This window comes from Phyllostomus discolor, chromosome 4, assembly GCF_004126475.2.
Source record: "Phyllostomus discolor isolate MPI-MPIP mPhyDis1 chromosome 4, mPhyDis1.pri.v3, whole genome shotgun sequence".
Taxonomy (NCBI): domain Eukaryota; kingdom Metazoa; phylum Chordata; class Mammalia; order Chiroptera; family Phyllostomidae; genus Phyllostomus; species Phyllostomus discolor.
The window spans coordinates 52909593-52915592 of NC_040906.2; the positions used below are offsets into that span (position 1 = coordinate 52909593).

Genomic DNA, 6000 nt, shown 5'->3' on the forward strand with positions numbered 1-6000 from the left:
TCTATAAGACCTAAAATTTGAAAAACTTGAATAACTGGATTTGCTAAAGTTCTTTCAACTACCTGCCCAGCTAAAATCTCTCAGTCACTAAGTTTTTTCTTTTCCCAGGGCTTCCCTAGACATGTACTAACTCTAACTCACTGCAACCTCTGAAATGTCTTTTATCCTAAGTCCCAACACCCCAGTACCTTGCTCCTATTGAAAAAGCATTTGTTGAGTGTCTCCTTTTAGAAAGATGGCATGTATTAGTGAATAAGGTGCCCTTTTAAATGGAGAAGAGCTAACATTTAACTCCTAATTCTCTCAGTGTTTTGTTTGTTTTTCTGGTATGGGGGGTATTTCTATAACTGACTGCTCAGGAGCCCAATTCTAGATGTCATTACAGCACACCAAATACTCCACTGACAGCTCAACAGTCACTTTTCATGCAGGCCCCTCCCACTCCCTCCTCCCTCAGGAGCTCCTTCTCTCATAAGCTCAAGAGCTCCTTCGCTCATAAAGAGACACACGACACTTCAGAAGTCCTTTCCCCAAGCTGTCCGCCCCTGCAGTTGCAAGGCCACTTCCTCGCCTCTCACCATCCTGCGACCAAATTCGGTCCACATACCCCTCCCAGCCAACCAAAATCACATCATTATTTCTTCCCAACACCAAGCAGCTTTACACAGCCTTTCCCACCAAGTACAAAATTGACAGCTCGATACCAGATTTCCCAAGTATCCTTTCCTCCTACTACCCCACGCACTGGATCTTTTCTCGCTCTCATTCACTCGCCCTGGCTTCCCCCGAAAATTCACAGCCCGGTTCCTTAAACATGCTCTCCGCTTTCCCCTCCTCCCCACCCCTTTCCACCGCTGACAGCTCAGACACCTCCATCCCCATGTGGCTGCACCCTCCCCCACTCCTTCTCCTTGACAGCTCAGGATCCGCTCCCGGGTCCCCAATTCCCGGCCTCCCCAAACCCCAGCCTGGACCTCCCGCTGCGCCCCCCGCCCCGGGGGAGGGCTCCACTCACCCACTCTCCCGCATCACGTTGCTGTCCCCGCAGTCACAGGCGCCCCCGGCCTGGCTGCGGAACATATTGAAGTCGTGTCCGGTGTGATCGCCCTGGTGGAAGCACTCCGCGCACAGCGACATGCAAGGGGAGATGCCGCACGTCCGGCAGCGATAGGCCACGAAGTTGGCTGTCCAGACCAGGCCGCAGAGCGCCGCAGGGTCGTAGGCCCGCACAGCCGCGCAGAACTCCTCGTAGCCGCCGCCTCCCGCCAGAAGGCACTTGCACCACTCCAGGGCCTCCTCCTCGGCCGCCCCCGGACCGCCTCCGCCGCCGGCCGCCGCCTCCTCGCTGTCCGCAGCTGCGGCCAGCGGCCGCTCGGCGCTCAGCACCCGCTCCAGCAGCGCTTGCAGCTCCTCAGCACCTGCCCGGTTGTCCGGCCGGCTAAGGGCCGCCTTCAGGTGCGCGGCGGTGGCCGCCTTGTCCAGGGCTAGCCCGGGAGTAGGCAGCTCTGGTTGGGGCGCCTGCGGCCCCCCGACGGCCGCCGCGGCCGCCGCCGCCATGATGAGAGCTCAGAATTTGGAGATCTCAGGGCTGGTGGCTCCTCCCGGGAGGGTGGGGGAATTGACTGCTGCGATTGCTCGGCCTGCCCAACTCTCGCGATACCCGGGAGGGAGCCGCCGCGCACCTTCACCCGAGTCCTGCCCCTGCACACGCCCCCTACGCCCCCTACGGCTGCTGCGATGCCAGCTCGGTCGGCATCAGCCACCTCTCGCCCAGGACGCTGCTCTGTTCACCTCCCGCCACCTCTTAGCTCTCAAAGTTAAGAGCCACTAAAATATTTACTATGAAAAGTCTTTAATGTGGATCATGTAATTTACCTGGACTGTAGACATGATACACAGCATGTTTCAGATGTATTTTTAAAGTATCTGCATTTCATTTTGATATAAATTCCCACTGTTATCAAATCTATACTTACTCTTGAATTACAATTATTATTGAAGTAACCTCCTAATTTCCCCCTGGAATCAATTCTTTCTTTTACACCATTACCAAATTAATCACGCTCCCGTGCAAAATCTTTAGTTGAAACAAAAGCCTAACTGCTTAAATCTCTCAAAACTCAACCTATCTATCCCTATCTTCTGACAGTGCTCCATATTTGCCACGCGAAGGAGACCGCTGGAACTGATCACTGTTTAATGAAGATGCTTTATCATTTCCTGCCTCCGGGTCCTTATCTTTCCTAGTTCCGACATTACTCCAGCCCCACGAATTCACCCCACACCGTATTCTAGTAGTGTCCGCTGCTAATTTTCTGTCTTCAAAAAAATGGCTCTGAACTTTATGATAATGACTTACTGCCTTCACTGTAAAAATCTCATCTGTGCCCCACTGGTAATTGCTACATTTCCTGAAGGCAAAGAATGAGTCTTCCTCATTGTTGCCCTTAAGTGCTCAAACTTACCAGGTTATTGTTGTTAAAACGGAACATAATTACAATAGATAACGGCTGTTGCAAATTTGTATGGACCCTGCTCTTTATATATGTTCTTTCTTTTAATCCTCTCAAAATCCTATAAAGTAGTATTAATAGAGGAAATAAAATTTAAAGAGGTGACTATGTTCCCCAAAACACAGTATTTTTACCACACCATTGTTTTTGCAGACTTGCCTGATTCTGAGAATCACCTTATTTTCTCCTCACAAAAATGGATCCCCAGGCCCCATCTCAGAACTATGGATTCAAAATCTCCAGGGGTTGTAATGCTCTATATAGCAAAATCTGAATCTTGAAAGAGATAATGAATACAATCCTTGAAGAAGTAAAAATCTATAAATTATTAATTTCCTGTAGCTCACCTCCAGAGAGCTGGATATATTATACAAATAGTAACCTATAACAGAGGACAACCAAGAATGAAAAAAAAAAATTGGAGAAGCAATCCAAGGGAAATAGAATAAAAGTATTTCCAATCCATAACCCAGTGTTATAAGTGAATTGTACATAACTAAAACTTACTATTTCACCTGTCCTGACCCCCTATGTTAATAAAGCATTTCACAGTTATTCTTTAACAGTGATAAGTAATTCAAAAGTTGCTCAAGAATTCTCTTTAAATATCATGAAATTATAAACCAAGTAAAATCCAGGAACATTTCAAACTAAGGTAAAACTATTATGTATTCACTAATCAGTGTCTCTGGGTTAAGGCAGTGTACTGGTATGGGTTCAGGAAGTTTACTGGTATCTCTCCAGGATTGTTTTCCTGTTTAGAATAACAAGGGTGTCTGCTCTGCTTGACCATGATGATGCAGCTTTTCCAGCACCCTACAATGGTTTCCACACAATCCTAAATTTCTCCAAAAGTCCACCACTGACAAGTGCCTCTTTTGTTCTATACAACAACAAAAAAAGTTTAAATACCTCCCCACTATTTTAGTTCCATAGATATTGCAGTACATATAAAGAAACCTGGACATATGCCAGATTTCCCACCTATTCTGATCATGATGATATTAGACCTCTTCACAATCTGAGAACCATTAAAAATAACCAGTAAAACAAGAATACAAATGACCCAATTGAAGATGGGCCAAAAAATGTGAATGGGCATTTAACCAAAGAAGTTATATAAATGCCAATAGACAAAGAAAAGGTGCTCAGCATCATTAGTCATTAAGGAAATGCAAATTAAAACTATGAAATACCGCTATGCATACCCACTAGAATGGCAATCAACAAGACAGACAATGACAAATGTTGGCAAGGATGTGGAGAAATAGGAATCCATCAGTACTTCACTAATGGGAATGTAAAATAGTACAGTGTCTTGGGAAACAGTTTGGCAGTTAGTTAAAAAGTTCAACATAATTTTACCATAGAGCCCTGCAATTCCACACTTGGAATCTACCCAAGAGAATTCACAACATATATCTACACAAAGACTTACAGGTAAATTAAAAAAAAACTGGAAACAATCCAAAGGTCTGTCAATTCATAAATGGATAAACAAAATATGGCATATTCACACAATGGTACACTGTTTAATAATAAAAAGGAATGAAGTACTGATACATCCTATAACATGGAGGAACTTCAGAAGCTTTATGTCAATGAAAGAAGTCAGACACCCAAAAAATAATGTGTATTGAATGATTCTATTTACATGAACTATCCAGAAAAGGCAAATCTATAGAGAAAGAATCTATAGATTATCAGCTGAGTAACCTACTGGGGGAAAGAACAGAAAGTTCTTAGACACAAAGGATCTTTTCAGAATGACAGAAATGTTCTAAATTTGGATCGTGGTGATAGTTGCACAACTATGTAAAGTAATTGAATTCTACTCTAAAAACAGGTGGATTTTATGTTATGAAATTATACCTCAATAAAAACAGTTAATGATAATAATCAGTAGTAGGATTTATTGTTTGAGATTAATAAAATAATCAAGTTTCTGTCCAGATAGAAATTATTTTATTGCTTTAACTTTCAGAATCAATGTGACAGGTTCTCAAATCTTTGGTTCTCCTATAGTGCCTGGGACTTCTATCATTTGGATCCAGGAAGTATGACATTTTTCTCTTTCCATGCATTAGTGTAATATTAAAACTCTTCTAAATTACCTCTCAAATCATTGTGCTGTGTCATGTGAATTCCTACAACGATCATATTTCCATGAGGGAAAGCTAGATTGAAATTCAGCTAAAACTCTGTACTCACTTAAATGTCATACCTCATAAAATCTAAGTATGCTACAGTTACTCTATTGAAGACATTGAATAAATAATGCAATATACTGCAGTTATAGAAAGCTAAAAAATAGTATCTAAAAACTGTGTTTTAATATATTCCATCTTAATTAATGCAAAGAAAAATCTGGTGATATTTCTAAATTGGCTTTTCAAATTGAAACACACAGATCAGTTAAAAGCTATAAATAAATGATGGGTGACATCATTGCTTCCAAAATCAAAGTAGACACCTTCAACAGAGAATTTAAAAATTAATATAAATACTTCAAAATTGTTTTTGTATTATCAATACTCTCTTAGTTGCAAGAGATAAAAACCTGACTGGAACTAGCTTAAGCCAAAAAGAGGACCATATTAGCTCTTCTGGGGATGGTATCTTCAGGCATTCACAATGGTCCAGTGTTTGGCATACTATCAAAGGCTGTCCTACAATACAGCCTCTAAAAAAACTAGGCTGTCCCAAACCGCAGGTAACAGAATTGTTTACCTTTAGTCCAAGAAGATGGAGAAAGCACCCAAATCTGCATGTGGCGTGTGCCCAGGCTAACTGTGCAGAGTTCCTGCTGTGAGGCCTAAAGCTCTAATGAGGTTGTCTGAAACAAAAAAGCCCATGAGCGGGGCCTGTGGTGGATCCGAGTGTGCTCAGTGTGTCTGTGACAGGACCAAGTGTACTCTCCTCACTGAGGAGCAGAACACCATTGTGAAAGTATTGAAGGCACAAGCACAGGGCCAGAAAGCTAAATTTGAAAAAATGAAGCTTATTTGAGTAATAAAAACAATTAAAAGGCTAAAAACAAACAAAAAAGAGGGCCATATGAGATCATATTAGATCAACAGAGGGAAGGGGGAAATGAACCTGGATGTACATCCATCTTTGCTTTCAGTGAGCCTCAGCTCTACTGTCTTCTACGCATGGGCCTCCCCCAGTCCCAGCTCTGGACCACCTCTCCACAGCTTCACAACAGAGAAAAAGGGTCTCTTCTCCACCAGATCCACTAAATATCTGCCAGAAAAATAAATCTGACCCAACTTGTGGCCAATGCCACCCTTACTATCAAAAGGTAGAAGAGGCCCTATCTACTGGAAACATAAACATACACAATGCCTATAACATTATCAATTTCTGCCTCGCCTCCAAATACACAGCAGACCTTCTCTTGAAATTCACACAGTAAGAAATATTGTGTCTACCATGTACAAGAAACTTCTTCCAAGTGATTACATTTAAGATTCACAACAACCCT

General features: G+C 42.8%; 1 protein-coding gene and 1 pseudogene across 6 annotated transcripts in view; one reads left to right on the top strand and one right to left on the bottom strand.

Annotated features, from left to right (window-relative positions):
- The window catches only part of UBR3 (ubiquitin protein ligase E3 component n-recognin 3), a 203918-nt gene extending 202308 nt beyond the window's left edge, over nt 1-1610 (bottom strand). For 4 of the 6 annotated variants that reach the window (XM_036023323.1, XM_036023322.1, XM_036023321.1 and 1 more), the window contains exon 1: nt 1016-1609. In XM_036023323.1, coding sequence (XP_035879216.1) covers nt 1016-1557 — 542 coding nt within the window. In that variant the 5' untranslated portion in view covers nt 1558-1609. Of the gene's footprint in view, nt 1-1015 lie in introns of all 6 variants that reach the window. The other 2 variants (XM_036023319.1, XM_036023318.1) reach the window with 1 other exon arrangement.
- Nucleotides 1611-5087: 3477 nt separating this feature from the next.
- LOC114494832 lies at nt 5088-5560 on the top strand (annotated as a pseudogene).
- The last annotated feature ends 440 nt before the right edge of the window (nt 5561-6000 follow it).